Source organism: Manis pentadactyla, chromosome 1, assembly GCF_030020395.1.
Source record: "Manis pentadactyla isolate mManPen7 chromosome 1, mManPen7.hap1, whole genome shotgun sequence".
NCBI classification, from domain to species: domain Eukaryota; kingdom Metazoa; phylum Chordata; class Mammalia; order Pholidota; family Manidae; genus Manis; species Manis pentadactyla.
The window spans coordinates 102,657,742-102,675,566 of record NC_080019.1 but is presented as its reverse complement, the minus strand read 5'-3'; the positions used below and the strand labels follow the sequence as shown (position 1 = coordinate 102,675,566).

At 44.6% G+C, this 17,825-nt stretch overlaps 1 protein-coding gene across 4 annotated transcripts in view; it reads left to right on the top strand.

The window, feature by feature from the left end:
* TNIK (TRAF2 and NCK interacting kinase) overlaps window positions 1-17,825 on the top strand; it is a 370,493-nt gene that overhangs the window by 275,730 nt on the left and 76,938 nt on the right. For 2 of the 4 annotated variants that reach the window (XM_036930923.2, XM_036930922.2), the window contains exons 12-14: window positions 591-795; window positions 16,004-16,114; window positions 16,935-17,021. In XM_036930923.2, coding sequence (XP_036786818.1) covers window positions 591-795; window positions 16,004-16,114; window positions 16,935-17,021 — 403 coding nt within the window. The remainder of the gene's footprint in view (window positions 1-590; window positions 796-16,003; window positions 16,115-16,934; window positions 17,022-17,825) is intronic. The other 2 variants (XM_036930924.2, XM_036930925.2) reach the window with 1 other exon arrangement.

The following is a 17,825-nucleotide window of genomic DNA, read 5'->3' as shown; positions in this document are numbered from 1 at the left end:
AGCCTTGGCTCATGCGTTTCCCTGCCCTGGCTCTTCCTGTCTTCACGTGGGCAGCCTGTCCTTTGCCTCCTGGGGGCTGGTGCCAGGAGTCAGGAGGGAACATGGGTGAGGGAGATGTCCTTGCCTCCGTGGCATGGGCTCCCTTACTGCTCCTGACTATTCAGTTTTCTTTGCTGGCTTTGTTCTAGCTTTTCTTAAACATGAAAATAAGTTCAGCTAGGGCTCAAGGCTTGCACATTCACTAAAGCATTTAGAAACAGATCTCTACCTTGTCACAGGGTGAAGGAGCAGTGTGGATAATCCTGGAGAGAGGTGGTGACTCTAAAAATGTGTCATCTCTCTAGGGATGGAGATGGCATCTGCAGGCAGTAGTCACCTCGAAAGGGGGGCTGGTCTCTTCCCTTGACTCCGTTTCTTATGGAGAGTGTCTAATGTGATTAATGGAGGGTCTGAGAGCTGGGGCTTGAATACGTGGCTCCCTTTCCTGAGTATGGGCTAGTTATTTGCCCTGCTCTCCTCCCAATCCCCCGGGACTGAGGTAGTGGTGACCCTCGCCACACAGCACCCTGATCTCCCTGCCCTGCCCACAGCTCCATCCTGAACCTGCCAGGGGAGTCAACGCTGCGGCGAGACTTCCTGAGACTGCAGCTGGCCAACAAGGAGCGTTCGGAGGCCCTGCGACGCCAGCAGCTGGAGCAGCAGCAGCGGGAGAACGAGGAGCACAAGCGGCAGCTGCTGGCCGAGCGCCAGAAGCGCATTGAGGAGCAGAAGGAGCAGCGACGGCGGCTGGAGGAGGTGAGGGCCTGCGTGGCTGCCTCTGCACCCTGACCTCCATGCAGGGGCACCTCCTGGGTGTCTGCGTGGGCCTAGATCCCACCCTTGAAGCACTGCTCGAAGCACATACACTGTGACTTGCAAAGAAGGGCTAGGCCCAGGTGCTCTCGCAAAGGACTCCCTTTGTTTGGGGTGGTGTGACCTTGGTGTGAAGTGACCATGGTGTGATCACTTCAGAAAAGCAGATGAAGGCCTCAACTCCAGGTCTTACTCAGATGTCACCTCCTTAATGAGGCCCCCTTGACCACCTAACTTAAAATTGAACCCCCTCTCCCTAGCATGTCCTGTTGCCCTCCCCTGCTTTATTGTTTTCATTTTTGCCTAGCTCTTAGCACCTTCACACATACTCTAGATATACTCTCAAATGTCTTACACCAGAGTGTAAGCTCCCTGAGGACAGGAGATTTTGTCTCTTTTATCCTTGTCTCTCTATGTATCGCTATACCATGTATCTCTAATGCCTAGAAAAGTGCCTGGTACACAGTAGATAACTCGGAAATATTTGTCAAACGAGTGAACTACTATGCAAATGAATGAGTCAGTGATTGAGAGGTGAAATATAGGTGATATCTAGACCACAGTGAATAGACAGATAAGTGAAATCCCGATTATGGAAAAGCAGGGCCTGCCTCTTGATACTTCTCTGTTATACTTCTGAACTCTGGGGCTAGCGTTCACAAGTCCTTTCACACACGCTTCCACACACAGCCCGGTACCCTAGGGCCTGTCATCCAGTGTGTGGGCAACACATGCCTCCACCAGCAGGCAGTGCTGTCTGTCTAGGCAGGAAACCATGCCACCAGCCACACTTCCCTGCAAGACTCTGTCCTAGGCCAGGTCTCACTCTTGTGGTTTATTAAAGCCTCCTTCCCAGAACCTTGCTCCAGGGTCTCCTTCCTCTGCCACATAAATCAGAGCCTCAAGACAGGAAGCTCAGAGAACATAGCTGTTGGGCATGGCAGATGAAAGGTTAACTAACTGCACAGTAACGGGTCAGGAATTTCAGTGTTCCTAGTCACCATTTCACTCCTCCTTAACTGTTTACAGCAATTTACTTGCCTTGTCAGGTGGCGTCTGTGGTCAGAGGGTAGTGAATTGCAGCAGCCAGGAGCAGGTTGCTTTTTAAATGGCACATCCAGGTTGACCCTGCCTGGTTTAAGCCTCAGCTCCAGTTTGTAGAAAATCCCATCAGCCTCCTCAGGTCTCTGGAATATTAGTATGCAGACTAGCAACAATAATGCCCAACAGTTGTAAATATTGAGTGACTTCCATGTACCAGGGTCTGGCTGGGGTGCTTTCCTTGTGTCCAGGATCTCATCTACTGTCATTATCTCTTTGCATATCTGTTATCTGTCATGCAAAATCCATTTAACAAAGAGAAATGGACATTTGTGAAGGGGAAGTAACTGCCCCAAGTCACAAGACCAATAAGTGCCAAGTCAGGATTCACACCCAGGTCTCCCTGATCCAAAGGTCCACAGAGGCCACGAGTTGGCCAGTGTAGATAAGTAATCAAAGCCTTGAACTGTGACCCTCAAAACTGGACTTTTGCAGGCTTCTGCAAGCAACAGTACACAAGTGAAGCCCTTTCTAATCTGAGTGTGAGAGTCTCTAATACTGTCAGCGTGAAGTGTGCTCAGCACATGAGAAGTTTCAGGTTCACTGTCTTCTCTTCTCTGAATTACACGGTGGTAGCAGAGATGCTGTCACTCTGTGGAGCAGAAACGTCAAAGGAGCAGCAGAGGCAGGCAGGGGCAGGGAGCCCCGGGTGTTGCTAGGCAGCTCTCAGAAGAGAAGCACAAAGTGTAGTGCCTGCACCGCCTCTGGTTATTCGCCCTGGGCACAAATTGAGATTCCTGGCCAAACCTCCCTCCGCAGCTAAGCAGTGCCCTCTTGGGCTCTGCCCCCAAGACCTGCCTTTCCTGCTTCTTTCCTAGCTTGCAGTTTATTCCTACCAAAGCGTATTTCCTAAGACCTCCACCTCTTTGAAGCATCACACCCTGGAAACCTTGACCATTTGCCTTCGTTCGTGGGTTCCTTGCTTAGGGATCTGTTACACTGAAATCCAACTAAAGCACTTATTAGAAAGTGCCCGCTGTCATCCCGTAAAACATTTAAGATACTCAAGAATGCAAACGTGAATGTGTGTACATGTGTATGTACACACACACACACACACACACACACACACACACACACACACAAACACAAATTTCCTTTTTTTAAAAAATTTTAACGTAAGAACTCTTGGCCCATGGACCTAGATCCTCAGTTATTTCAGAGGTACATTGCATTATTGTGATTTGTTTTTTTTGTTTTTTTTTTATAAATAATTATTTTTTATTGAAGGGTAGTTGACACACAGTATTACATTACATGAGTTTCAAGTGTACAACACAGTGGTAGAACATTTATATACATAATTCTAGGTTCCAGCTATCACCCTACCAGGCTGTTACAATATCTTGACTATATTCCTTATGCTATACATTACATCCCGGTTACTAATTTATTTTACCATTGGAAGTCTGTCTTTTTTTTTTTTTTCTTTTTTTTTTGTGAGGGCATCTCTCATATTTATTGATCAAATGGTTGTTAACGACAATAAAATTCTGTATAGGGGAGTCAATGCTCAATGCACAATCATTAATCCACCCCAAGCCTAATTTTTGTCAGTCTCCAATCTTCTGAGGCATAACAAACAAGTTTTTACATGTAGAACAAATTCTTACATAATGAATAAGTTACATAGTGAACAGTACAAGGGCAGCCATCACAGAAACTTTCGGTTTTGCTCATGCATTATGAACTCTAAACAGTCAGTTCAAATATGAATACTCATTTGGTTTTTATACTTGATTTATATGTGGATACCACATTTCTCTCTTTATTATTATTATTTTTAATAAAATGCTGAAGTGGTAGGTAGATACAAGATAAAGGTAGAAAACATAGTTTAGTGTTGTAAGAGAGCAAATGTAGATGATCAGGTGTGTGCCTGTAGACTATGTGTTAATCCGAGCTAGACACGGGCAATAAAACATCCACATATGCAGAAGATTTCTCTCAGAACAGGGGGGTGAGGTTCTAAGCCTCACCTCTGTTGATCCCCAATTTCTCACCTGATGGTCCCCCTGCGACTGTGCGTGTCTTAGGTTGTTCCTCCCTTGAGGAATCTTACCCGTCTCTGGCTAACCAGTCATCTTCCGGGGCCATACAGGGAAATGTGAAGTTGGTAAGTGAGAGAGAAGCCTTATTGTTTGAAAAAGTTAGCTTTTTACTTCTTTGCATATTTATGCCCTGTGGCTTCAATGCCCAGCATTTGTCTTGAGGTATCTTTACCACTTGGAAGAATTATGATACTCGGTAAATTTGATATGAGGCACGAATTCTATTTAAGGGTTGTAATTAGGAAGGAAGAAGAAAAGCTATAGAAGTAGCAGGCGGAAGAAAACATGGGAAGATTGATTATTTCTTTGATATATCTTCTTGAAGAGTAACTTCAGCATGTATAGGTTTTAAGCTACTACTTAAATTGCGCACACACATTAACATAATAGGAGTATAGTTACATAACCAAAGCATATCTGTAATTACCAGCCATCTCCAGTGAAACCAAGAAAACCAGTTAGGCACCTTAGGCATTTGTGATTGTGATTTGTTTTTAATCTATATTTTCTCCCCTTCTTACCTGATATGACTTATTTGAGTTTTACATTTTTTTCATCAAGTTACTAGAATAACAATTTCTAGCAGTTATGAAGCACTTACCATGTGGCAGGCACTCTGTTCAGCACTTTCCATGAATTGGATTTAATCCTCACAATAACCCCCAACCTAAAGGAAATACAGCTAAATCACAGAGAGGTTGATAAATTGCTAAAGGTCACACAGCTTGAGAAGAAACCAGGTTTCAAACCCATTGGATCAGTCTAGAGGCAAGTGCTGTCACTGCCTCCTTCCCGCCTCTCTGCTGAGAAGCCGTTGTCAGCGTGCTTTTCCAGACTCTTTACCTGCCCTGGTCTCTGTTGTCTTTTACCCTGAGAGTTTGAGGAGTTTTTGAGCAAAAGCAAAGCAGCAGCAGCACCCAGCAGGTGGTCGTTTTGGAGATGGGCTCTGGCTCTCCTGCTCCCTGGGAGAGCTACTGCTGAGGCCTCCTTGGTTCTCTTCTCTGTGGCATTTTCCAGAGCTGCTACCTTGGATGCGAGTCTGAGTTCACTCAGTGGAGCACATGCACCCACAGGGTATACCTTCTAGGTCCCCACCTGCCCAAAGGCGACTGCGTGCATGGGGGACACTGCCCTAGACACCAATGTGCATGAGCCCCAGTTTCTCATCAGAAGCAGGAATGCTGTGACCACAGGGCATCGAGATTATATCAGCTTTAACTTTTGAGCCTTTATCTTGCTTCTGTTGCTCAATAGAGAATAAAAAGAAGTACTAAATACCAAACAGCTGTAAGTTGTAAACCCCTAAGTAATGACTATCTCTGCCACGTGGAACTCCTCTTCCGCCTCCTGTCCCTTCTCCATTCCCAGCCGTGTCTGCTGTGCTGGCCTCTTGTGGCAGCTTGTGTTTCTGTTGTCCTGTAAAGGAACTTGGACTACGTTGTCATATGGAAGCAGGTAAAGTCCACTGTTGTTAGACTCACAAATGTAGCTTCATTGTGGACCAGGTGGGCTTTATTGTAGGCATTCTGGGAAATACATTCCCATTTCCAAATAAAGGCCCTTCAGAGGTCCTTTTGATGTCATGGGACTGTGTAGGTTATAGCCTTCGTATTCCTTCATGATCTCAGATGTCAACTCCTACTAGAGGTTTCTAAGAAAGCTCTGCATGTCCTTTGCTTTTTTTTTTTTTTATGAGTAACCATGTGGATTTGGCTAGGTTCTATATCAGTATTTATATTCTTAGAAGGACTTTGACTATACACTGAATGTACTCATTTATTAGCTTCAGGAACAGCATGTGGCTTTGGGCCGGTTAAAAGGTGGGTACAAGACTCAGCTTTTGAGCACTGATAAACTGCAGTTTATGACTAAGTTCCAGGAAATTGATTAAACCCGGCTAAGGTAATGAGTCCACCAATAGTGAGAAAAAGTACAAAGAGGGCCTTTTCTGTTTTTATTCAGCTCAATAAAAATGTCTGTCCCTTGGCCTAGGCAAAGTGCCGCTTGTTTTATTCTCTACCATAAGGTCAGAATCCAGGAATCTGAACCTTGAGGTGCTGGGGCACCTACCCTGGTCATCTTTTCAGACTCATCTTGGCCAGATAGGGATTACTGGTTGACGAGAAGGGATGTGTACATTGAGAAGAAAAGAGTGGGCCTGAGCTCAGAGAAGCCAACAAGGAAGACTGCTCAGGATATGGAAGGAATGCCAGGAGAATCTGATGTTGTCCCAGAGAAAATTGAGTATTCAAGCAGAAGGACTGAGCCAAAGGGGCTGGCTCTGCAGAATGCTGTCCAAACATGGAGCAAGATGAACAGCACCCTTCAGCTTCAATGACAAAGAAGCTATTCTAAAAGGTAGTTTTTAATGCAGTATTTTCTAGAAATGAGTTCATTTTCTCTCTCTTTTGGAGGAAAGCAAGCAACCTGCACAGGGATCAGAGGGGTCTACATTAGGAGTGGAAAGACGTTGATTTGAATTTGAGGGCCACTGTGCTCCACCTGCGTGCCCTGGCAGTTCTCCCGGTGTCCTCACACTCCCCAGCCTGAGCTCTGCTCAGAGGCTACTGACGTAGCTCGTTCCCACCACTAAGGTTCTCAGAATTAACCAGGAATATGGATGTGAAAGAACTTTGTCAGTTGCCAAGAGCTGGACTTAATCAAATTCAGTTTAAGTATTGCGAACAAGCCCCATCTCATGCTTCAGTTAAAGAACTTTTCATAACTGGCGTGCTCATCCATTTGTGGCCAGCCTTCACTCACATCCTGCTTAGCATTTTCAAGCACGCAGGGCAACCAAGCCAGTCTTGCAGAAGCTGCGCCACCTGGAGCCCAAACCCAGATGAGCCAGTGGTGTTAAGGTTATTCTTTGGAACCTAAGTAATTTCTCCCAGGTGCTCTTAGACCAGAAAATGTGTGGGAAGGGAGCAGGGGGGAAGCTGCATATCTCTTTAAGAGCCATCTCTTTTCAGGGTGAGGGCTCACAGTTGAATCCAGCCTGAGCAGCCTCAGTGGGAAGAAGCAGGAGACAGGGAAAGAGTGTGGCTTTTCACCGGGGCTGCGTTCCCACCCACTGGACCACAATCCTAGGCCCCCTCTGCTGGAAGAAAATACCGTGAGCAAGAGTAACTCCCCCATTTCAGGGCCTGGGGTGTTATTTCATTGACACTGCTGAGAAATGGCCTTTAATTCACTTAATCATTCACTATAGGCATCCTAATGTGTGTCCTGTGCTCTGCGGCCGCTGGTGGGGGGCAGAGCAGCCCTTTATTCCTGGATGTTGTTGGCATCAGCATGAAGACCAGACACTTTCTGGCTGAGCTTTTGTTCTATTATTTCAGTAACTGAACAGAAATTATGAAACAGCCGGAAGCCAGGATGGCAAACTGGATGCTCACTGTCCGGGAACGCGCCTGCCCACAGGCCTCTGACAGTGGTCTGTGGTCGTGCATACTCACAAATCCTACTGGGTTCCAGGAGTCTGGGTGCATTGCATGGACATACAGAACCCTGCTTCTCAGTGTATCCCAGAAGGACTCCCTGGTCTAACCTACCTGCTAGGCTGCAGGAGGCCTGGCTTTGTCTGCTGGTCACCTGGGTCCTGTGATGGGAGGGGTTTCCTGACAAAGAGGAATTCGGCTTACATTCCTCTACTGCAGCTTAAAATGAATGCTACTGATACTTGAAATCCTGTTGCCCAGACCCTTCCCTACAATTTTAAGGAATGGGAAAGATATGCTAGTATTTTATACTTGACAGCATTTCATACTGGACAAAAGCCAACATTAGGCAGGTTCTGGCCCTCAGTGTACCTAGAGCACCTTATATAGAAGGCAGGGATGGCTTTTCAGTGACAGCATGGAATGAGCCTAGTGGCCCTGCTTCCATTTGCCACGGATTTCATGGAACCTCTTTTATTACATCTGGTCTGCATCTCTGTGTTCCACAGTCATTGTTCTTCGTTGTTCCTAACCATAGAACTATAACAACAAAATAGTTTCGCAGAAAGTATTACTTCACATGACATTTAAGTCGAATTGTTTTCATTTCACTCGTTTTCTTCAGTGAGCCGTTTTATAGACCCACACAGGCCAGGAAACATGAGGGACTGCAAAAGTGATTTAAGCCAATTCTTCTCATGAAGCTTGAATCCCCATGACAGTATTTCTCAAACAGGTTCATCTAACCTGTTTAATATGTACTTTCAGCTTACACGCTTAGATGCTTGAGGCAGCATATTCTATTTTTGAACAATTCCTCATTACAAAGTCTATCCTGTTACTGGTTCCAGTCCTTGTAATATCCCTGCATTATTATAAGAAAATGCCTAAGAAATGAAAATGCCTCAGTAAACTAAAGCACCTTCCACATCTGCCTCAGAAATGTTTGAAGGCAATGATAATATTCTTCTCCCAGTGTTGCAGTGCTTGCAGCCTTTCCACATAGAATATAATTTAGCATCTTCAGTAGCATCCCAGAGGGGCCCTCTCTGTAGACATTGACATTGCATCAATAAACTGCTTTATAATGGTCTTGTTTTCATAGGACTCCATCTGAGAGTCTCATACTAAGGCTCTGAATGATGGTAGAAAGAATTTGGGAGTTTCATCCATACTAACCCCCAAGAGATACCAGATAGCCATTCCCCCTGAGAAACTGCCAGGGAGAGTTGGGAGCTTGATTGCATTGGCTAGTACCTGTAGAGGAGGTGGGACCATACTTCTTCATTGAGGCTCTCACATCTGAGTCTGCTCAGAACTTTCATTGCCCCTTCTGCATGCATAAAGGCCACCCGAGCACCGTTACTTGGCTGGCGCTCAGCCATGGGGCTACCTACTGATCAGAAGTTGGCCTAGGAACCCAAAAGAAGAGTTTCATTCCAGCAGTTAATTTTCCAGGGAAGCTCTGGATGGGAATTTTGGATGGTTTATCTTTAAAAGTGTAAAGTATGTGTAAAGTGAAAAGAATGAGATATATCTAGCCTGTCTACCTTGTTCAATGGTTCTTTGTTTACTGTGAAGAAATGATAGGTATAAAGATAGAAAGGGGAAAATGGCCACTTGAAAAAGTTTAAGACAATGTCTTTCACTTTGTGTACACAGATTTGGCAACCAGTTTTGTTTGAGTCCACAGAGGCAGCATGGCAGAGGCAGAGGCAGAGGCAGAGCAAAGTCCTGGCTTCACACTTAGCAGCTGAGCAAACTTGGGCCAGCACCTGGCCTGTGTGTGCCTCGGTTTCCTTATCTGTCAAATGGGGGTGATGACAGTGGTATGTGCCTCAAGGCTATGGTGAGGATTAAATGACTTACCATGAGTGAAGGGCTTAAGACAGTGCCTGGCATCGTAGGCGACACCACCTAAGTGTCCTGAATCCCAGTAGTACTTGCAAGGAACCATACCTTTGCCTTGCAATAGCTGGTTTACAAGGGTCTTTCCAAAATGGAAACTTGAGCAAATGTTAAAATGGCAAGTGGAATGCCCAAAAGCTCGAACAGCTCTTGGTAACAAGTCAGCTCCTGTGAAGCTTATACAGAATAGTCCTATGTAAGTGAGGGGCATGTGTGCTGTGTAGTCAATTCCAAAGGCACACTGGGTGCTTTCAATTTGAGTGTCTTTGAACTGAAAGCCCCCATGTCGAGGGGATGGGTTGAGGTACTTCGCAAATAGGCTAACTTGATCCTTGGCCAGCTGCTGTCTTTCCTCTGGAAGGATCTTCCACAGTCCATGGGGTCCCCTCCCACCACTTCCAGGAGGTCACCCAAGATAAAAATCAAGTGGAGCTCTCCAAGAGAAAACCAGCATTCTGCTGCATTTCACTTCTAACTCTGAATTGCTAGGAGATTATTGCTTTATAAAGCAGCACATCCTTGCTTAGACTTTTAGAATTAGAATGAACAGATTTGTAAGATCACCTGATTTGCCTCTTCATTGAATATTGGGCCAAGGTGACTTATTCAAGATTATACAACATCCACTCATTTTAAACAAACAGTTTTTGAGGCCATGTGATCTGCAGTGTTTGTATTGGTGGCAGGCAGGACCAGATCTAGCCTTGCTCTTTCTGACCTGGTGTTTTTTTCTCCCAAGCCCTTTGGCCTCTCTTACCTACCTTGCTTTCCCAATGACATGTCACATAGCAGCTACAGAAGATTAATTTTCAAATGTAGGTGTTATCTCTGAGTTTGTGTAATCAGAAATATGATGTATGTAAAAGACCCAGGGCCCAAAGTCTTTCCACAATAACATCTAGATTTGTTTTCCCCAAGTCCAACAGAATGTCATGAGAACAAGATTCAAATTCAACCTGAACATTCAGTAAGTAGAAAAAAGCAGCCAAGTATCCTCTCTGGAATTTTTTAAGGATGTGGAAAGGCAGTGCTGATGATGATAGGAGAGATGAGGTACCTTGTGCTCAGTTCCTCCCCGCACACTCTCCCTGGCATTTCCACTACATCTTTGACTGACAGGCTGCTCTCCCAAGGACTAGGAGCTGGGGATGAAGGCACTATTAGCACACAGAGAAGAAAGTGTGTGGGGTCAGACCGACCCAGGCTTGATTCCAGTCTCCACCATTTTCCAGCTTTGTGATGTAGAACACTTCACTTGAGCCTCAGTTTGCTTCTCTGTAAAACAGGAACAATAATAATAATAAACTCTGTAGTCACCTTGTGGGGTTAAGTATGTTGAAGTATGTAAATCAGCCAGACAGCAAGCTCCTGACACTCATAGACTGTGCCTGATACGATGATTGGTATTCATTCCATGAGTAAGTTTTCCCTTAACTATTTATGTGGCCACTGACAAGACACTGGACCTTCCTGAAAGTCTTTAAATAAGGAAAATAAAGAAAATGGCATTTACCTTACCTCACAGGGTTAATGTGAGGCTTTAATTAGAATAATCCATGATGAAGTCTTTTTTTAGGTTAAAAAAATTATCATACAGATTACAATCCTATACCTTTTCTTGAAAGATTCCATATCCTTTGAATGACGGATAAACTGTATTGAGCCCACGGTACAGTCTTTCAGGTTAGAAAAGCTTGGGCTGTTCCCTTCCAGCTAAGTCCCAGGCAGCCGCGCTCAGTGCAGCCAGCTCCCCACTGAGAGGGTGCGGCAGGCCAGAGCGAACTCCTCCCCGCCGCCGTGCACACCACTTGAACCACGGGCTCAGGTGACATAAACTGAGGGATGGCAATTCTTCATTGCCAGTGAAGGGGGTGGCATCTTCATTAACAAAGGGCCAAATTACAAGTCTGCAGTTTCTCATTTATTTCCATTTTGATCTTTCCAAGGGAGATTTTGAGATTTCAAAAGATAATGGAGGGCCAAGATTCATTTTTCATTTATTTGTTTGCATATACCCTTCTTTATAGCTTTCCTTCATTCTAAAAAGAGGACTTAAGGTGGCTCACAAAGATTAACAACAAAAAATAAAAAACTTGAGAAAATTAAGTAGCAGGAGCTACAGAGGAGAAGAGAAAAACTAGATGAAGCCTGGGGAGGGTCAGTTCATGATGCCTGCACAGCCAGGTGCATCCAGGCGCCAGTGTCTGAGGGAGGCCACCCCCTGACTGCGGGGCCTACCAACTAAGAAAGAGTCAAGGTCAGTTGGTGCAAGATTCATGTTGTCCCTCAGATAAGAATAAACTGTTATTTTAGGAATAATAATTAAAAACCTTTACACTTACCTATTAGTGGTTGAGCAGTGCTGTGAATCATGTCTGAGGTGGCATTCTTACATAAACACAGTGGTTAGCTTTATTCAGTTGTTCTGATAACATAAAATGCAGTTTATGGCCTAACACATCATCAGGGTCACTTCTCCAAGAGCCAGAGCACCCTGGTACAGTTAGTACCTTTCTGCTAGTTAAACGTAATCTGGAAAGTGATTTAAAGAAACAAAAGGAAAGAAAGATGACCTCTACAGACTTCATGATGAACGTCCAGGAAGATTATTTCCTGCAACTTTAATAAGAATTGAATATTTAAAGAGGAAGGGGATACTCTTTTGCAAGAATTTAAAGAGCCAAAATTCTGCACAATCTGGGATAAATGGATACCCTCTGAATGTTCCCTGACCAAGGGAACAGGATTATTTCCTCACTGAGATGAACTAACAAGTTCACATAATTGGAAGTGTAGCCACACAACCTCCTCCTGAGGGGATACCTGTCGGGAGAATCAAAACTGTCCTTAAAAAAAAGTTATTCTTTGGGAACATTAGCAGAAGACAAAGGGGACAAGAAGACCACAATAACCTGCTCCATAGAGTGAGGCAACAGTGATTTTAGCCTGGACAACTTTCAGAGTGAGTATTATCAATATAAAAAATTAAGAAATTTTAAGAACCCACTGAATTTCTAACTTGAAATGATAGAACTTTTGGAGATGCCTCCGAGAAGATGAAGATGAAGGTGCACTTCTAGGCAGTTCATGGTGGTGGAGTAGCTGCCAAGATTTTTCAAGTAGTTGGTTTAGGCCATTCGTCTTTGGCAACAGAACCACTGTCATCTTTATGTATAATCTGAGTGAAATTTAGAACTACTGTTTGATTCTGCCTCCTTCCACTCCTTCTAACTTAGGACTGCTATTCCCTTATTTTATTTTCCTGCCTTTCTCCAAAGTGGAAAATATGTACCATGCCCATGTCAATCATAGATAACTCTCTGTTTAGAAAAATATTCTCAGCCTTGTCTGTGCTCAGCATAAAAGAATATTCTGGCCCAGAAGGGCTGCTGAGAAGGGCACAGAAGAGGGAAAGGGGTGGTCTGAGTCTCTGCCAGTGTTTGTTCTCCTGCTACCCAATTTACAGTATTGAATGCCACAAATAGCAATAGTATTAGAGCCTATATGTGATATAGTGGAAGATAAAAAACTGGTGTGGAATAGAGATCCTACCCATAAATAGCTTTCAACCTAAGACGTACTCTGATTACCATAATGTAAGGCACAGTGTGATAGAAACTGTAAGCACTGGCAGGATGGAAAATGACCCCAGAGAAACTCAAGAGGATGCTGTGTTGTCTTCTTTTGCCCCAAGTTTACTCAGTTCAGTTAAAGAAATCTGCACCTGCCAGTTGCTGGGTTGCACATGAGGGTGTGGCATCCCTCAGAATTCAAGCACAGGCCTTACCCTCAGAGAGCAGCTTCTAGCAAGAGTCCTCGGAGTTGGTAAAGGTGTCTGCTTGAGGCCAGGGTTGTTCGTCTTCCTCTGACATGTTTTGGCATGTCCTCTCAAACAGTTCTGTACCCAAGAGGAGAGAGAACAAACGTTTTTCCAGGAAAGATATTAACATTGAGACACAGCAGCTGGAAATTGGCAAGATGCCCTCAGAAGGTTGGGGAAGTGATTTATTTTTCCAGCCTCACCACAGGAACCAAAACCCTGGCAGATGTCTCCATGCATTAGTGGCAGCTGATCCAAGTGAGATCATTATTAATTATTAGTCGCTTTTGAATGTCTTTCTCAGAAACTACAGAGTACTGGGGAAGCTCAGACCCTCTTGAGTAGCAATCAATACTCTGTTCACCTTGAACAGGGACCTGAGTGGCATGTAATTATAGAACAGTATTGATTCCTGGCAAAGGGGTGGAATATGTACAAATCCTTCACATAAAAATGAACTAAATCTTCAAAAGCCTTGATTAACTTCTTTCCTCAAGAAAGAAACTGGTGATGGGAGTAAAAAACTTAAAATGTTAGCTAAATTAGGGCTATTTCCTGCCAGGAGCCATATCTGTACTCATAATTATTTTATTCTGTGTGCTGGCATTGGTGCACTTTGGCTGAGTATTGGGAATATCTCTGTTTGGGGTGTGTAATCCAAATTATTCAGTCGGTCCCCTTGATGATGTTTTCTACTCACATCCTCCTGCATTATTTTTCTCAAAAACAAATAATTGCATATCTGGAGCTCGACTCACCCTCATCTCCCAACATACCCCTCATTGTCTTCCCCAAACCTCTTCCTCCTCTGTCTCATGCCGTCTGGCATGCTCATTGACAGGGAATTCACTCACTGCCACAAATCCCGTAGTCACCAAATCTTGCCTGTTTTATTTTGGCCTAATTCTAATTTCTACTTCTAAGTTGGCATCCCCTCCCGTCCTGGTAGAATGACTGGAAATCTGGATTGTCTTAACCCTTCTTCCTTTGGGCTGCGTCTCCATCCCCAGCAGCAGCTAAGAACATGGACTCTCCAGCTGCAATTGCTGAACTTACCCAGGCCCTCTTGTCCTCTGCCTGGGCCCACAGAATGGCCTCCTACTGCATTTCAGTTTCTCATCTTGCCGCCCACCGTGGCCTTTAGGAGTCCTCTTGAAAATGCAGGACCGCTTATGGCATTAGGACTGCACAGAGTCCTCCAGTGGCTCCCCATCACCTACAGTCACAGATGGACAAATAATTGTTGAGTTGGAAATGAAAAATGTTGAATCTCAAAAAAAAAATGCAGTTTATCTCCCAAGCCTCAGAGATTACTGGAAGACAGCAGGTCCAGAGGGTTGCAGATGGGACCCACAACAGGAAATCCTCCTCATTCATGGGCTTCTTCAGAGTTTTGAATATAGCTGGGGCTGTGATGGAGAGCTTTTGTACTAGAAAGCTGTTCCCTGGTTGCACAGAGCTAGCTTGTCAGTGTAATGCTGTCATAATCTCATGTTTATGCAGCCAGGCAGTGAAGTGTTGCTGAGAATGTTAAAAGGGAATAGAACCTTTATATGTCCTCTCCAAATCTCATTTTTGAGAAAGAAGAAACCCTACTGTCAGTACAATGCTCCAACACAAAGAGCCTGTTGCATTTCTCAAAAAAGGCACTAATGGCAAGTGGTGTGGGAAAATAATTCGCAGTGTATCTGTATCCTGTGCATTGTGTGATATTTAGCATTCCTGGCCCCTCATGCTAAATGCCAGTCATGTCCCCCAGTCACTGGGACAGACAGAAAAACTCTCCCATGCCCTCATCAATCCACATGCTCCAGGGATTGGGGGATGGTACTATCCCTAGTTGAGATGTACACATAGACTCCTGTAAGTATTCGTAAGCTCTGCTCCTTTTCTGAGAGTATAATGATTCTGAGAGGATAATAATTTGTGACTTCCCTGCCATTCTTGTTGCCTCTTCATCTTCGGTAATGTTTGAACTCAGACTCTGGAGTCTGAACTCAGACCACTGAATGGGCATGACCTTGAGCATGAACATGACCTTGTACAATTACTTAATGTCACTGTGCCTCAGTTTTCTCATATAAAGTAAGGATAATAATTGTATCTATCTCAGGAAATTTTTGTCAGTATTAAAGAAGATAAAGCCTGGCAGGTGCTTACCACTCTGTCTGCTGTGGGAGGCATGGAAATGATGGCTGCTGAGTTTAAGAGTCTTATTTAAGTGAGAAGTTGAAACTGACACTTTGAAGTGAATACTACAGAAAATAAAGAAAAGAAGCATGGTGTAACAGACAGGGCGGTGGGCTGGGTGGAACTCAGTAAATCCTAGTGCATGCTCAGCCATTAATTACTAACTAAAAGGCCTTGAATATGTCACTTCACTCCTCTGGCTTTTGCTTTCATCAGTTATGAAGTGTTTGCCCTACATGATGTTGGAAAAATTGAATGACATGAGCATTGTGAGTGTACTTTAAAACCTGCAGAATATCACAAACAGTTTGATGGGCATGACCTTGAGCGTGAGCATGTAATAACTGGTGTTTCCTACCTCTGATTTGAAAACCCCATCAGCCAACTGGGAGAACACACTGAACTTCTTGGGAGACATAAACCTGGAGAGTCCATTTGCATGGTAAATGGCAGGGTGTTCTGCATGACCCATCCTCGCTGTGTCTCCCCCAGTAATCACTCGGGAGAGAGCCTTCTGGCGTGCAGACATCTCTCCTGGAGAACTCACGTCGGCAGTTCTTCAGCTTTCCCAGCTGGTTTCCCGACAAGCCTCCTCCACCAGTGCCTCTTTCCTTCATGGTTGTCTGCTTGTTGCCCCACAGCAACAAAGGCGAGAGAAGGAGATGCGCAAGCAGCAGGAGAGAGAGCAGCGCCGCCACTATGAGGAGCAGATGCGCCGGGAGGAGGAGAGGAGGCGCGCCGAGCACGAGCAGGTACAGCTGCAGCCAGGGAGCCCCAGTGCCAGCTGTCCCTGGGGTGTGGGTCACCTTCTCTTAAGACTGCTCAGTCTAAGCAGATTTTTACTCTTTCTCAAGCAACTATTCTTACCTATTCAAGAGGTCAAATGCACAGCCTTGGCAATGCCTACTCATTAACCTTGCCACATACCCAGGCCAAAGCCCACTGACATGCTTAACCTTCTGAATCTCCCAACCCTGGGTATTTCCTTTGAGATAGCACTGGAGCATGATAAACGAGCCACACCTCACTCTTTCATTGCTTCAGAAGAGCTTGTCTTCTCATGCAGTCTCTGGTCTCCGTGAGTTGGAGCCACTGATGCAAGCCCCCCTCTCTCTGATTGAATCCCATCTGACAGTGCAGTGAAGCTCTGCAGGGTGGCTCCCCTACAGTGGCTGTGCACTCAGCGGTTGTTTTATCCCTGCTGCTTGCACAGGAGCCTCTGAACTTTATGGCATTGTTTATTCCAGGTAGCCCATAAAGAGGGGACCTCTTTAGCTTAATGAAAAGCTTTAAAATATAGCCAGGTTTATTAAAACCAAACAGTAACAGCAAAGCACTGAGCCATCTCAGTCAGCTGTTGCCAATAGAGGGCTTGTGCCTTTGACTGCATTGAAATGCTTCTGCTTAGGTATGGCGTACTTTCCCTGTTTTGTGAAGAGGTGTCTGGGTATTTTTTTCTGTCCTTCTTTCCACACTTTATGTGGCAGCTCTTGTCACCTTTGAAATTACTGGTTCTTTTTCTCTCTCTCTTTCTTTGTGTTCCTCTGAATTCTCTGCTGCCTCCCTCTCCAGGAGTACATCAGGCGACAGTTAGAGGAGGAGCAGAGACAGTTAGAGATCTTGCAGCAGCAGCTACTGCATGAACAAGCTCTACTTCTGGTAATGGGAAAGCTAAGGCCAGCTCACCTGCTCTGTGTTCCCTGTGCGTGTGTGCGTGTCTGTGTGCTCCGAGTGTGTCAGTCCAGAGAGAGACACTTCTAAGGCTCATGGACCTAGAGAATCTAGAAACTTAATACATTTCCTGACTTAGTTTGCCAAATCTTAATACATTTAATATACTTGTTATGCATTCTTTATTAGCTCCATATATTTGTGAAGCTGTAGCATGAATCCAGCCTTATTATAAATTCAGACTGTTTTTGAGATCCACTGTTTTTATTGCAGAGTAATTTTGAAGGTCATTTGCAACATGCTGGAATACAGTCACAGCTAAATGCACCTCTTCCATAGGAACCCACTCAGCTCTGCGGTCATATGTCATTTGCAGACTATTAGTTTTACCCTTATGATGGGAACAGTTTGTGTTCCCTGCTCACGCAGATCCCAGTTGAAGTACTTTTTTATTATTATCGCGCCACTCTCCAAATGAGCTTCATGGTGTATTTTTTTTTTGACTGAACTTTTTATCAGTGACATGTGATACCTTTCAGTCTATACATAAGCTTGCTAATCGCCTTTGTTGGTCCAAGTTTTGTTAAACAAAAGATGATTTAAGCAATATCTTTAACTACTTATTTAGCTTTTTCTTAATTGTACGTGTTTGAATGGCTTAATTACTAAATCAGGAAGTGGTTGGCTCCTTCTGGGGGTTGTGTGCTTACCATCCAAATGTCCTCATTACTGCCACTTTCTTGGTTGCAATTCATCAGAGACAAGTCACATTGCAAATGGGTGGTGTTCTGT